The sequence below is a fragment of the Penaeus monodon genome, chromosome 29 (genome assembly GCF_015228065.2).
Source record: "Penaeus monodon isolate SGIC_2016 chromosome 29, NSTDA_Pmon_1, whole genome shotgun sequence".
Classification (NCBI taxonomy): domain Eukaryota; kingdom Metazoa; phylum Arthropoda; class Malacostraca; order Decapoda; family Penaeidae; genus Penaeus; species Penaeus monodon.
The window spans coordinates 3,728,490-3,728,881 of NC_051414.1; the positions used below are offsets into that span (position 1 = coordinate 3,728,490).

Genomic DNA, 392 nt, shown 5'->3' on the forward strand with positions numbered 1-392 from the left:
CCCACCTCCCGCATAATCCTTCCAATCAACACCGACAAAAAGCGATCAAAACACCACTCATAACAAATGAAAAAAAAAAAAAGTCAAATAAATGAACAAAACAAGCATAAACAAGAACACGACTCAAACAAAGAAACTCACATTACGAGGCAAGTAATCAACAGGAATCTTAATCAGGCCCGTCCAGGTATTCGATTCCCGGTTAATGCGCGCGGTGGTCATTAACGGCAGGTGGAAACGTATCCAAACTCGCTCGCCGTTGTATAGGTGTCCCTGGTAATGGCCCCGTCTGGGTGGAGGGGGAAAACGTTTAGTGTTTTTAGACTGCGTTGTTTGAAACGTTTGATGTTTTGATTGCGATTTTTGTTAATTGCACATGAAGGGTTGTGGTT

At 42.9% G+C, this 392-nt stretch overlaps 1 protein-coding gene across 2 annotated transcripts in view; it reads right to left on the bottom strand.

Annotated features, from left to right (window-relative positions):
- Window positions 1-392, bottom strand: part of LOC119591909 — a gene marked incomplete at its 3' end in the record, with an annotated part of 31,088 nt that overhangs the window by 4,992 nt on the left and 25,704 nt on the right. For both annotated transcript variants that reach the window (XM_037940662.1, XM_037940663.1), the window contains 1 exon segment: window positions 142-289. In XM_037940662.1, coding sequence (XP_037796590.1) covers window positions 142-289 — 148 coding nt within the window.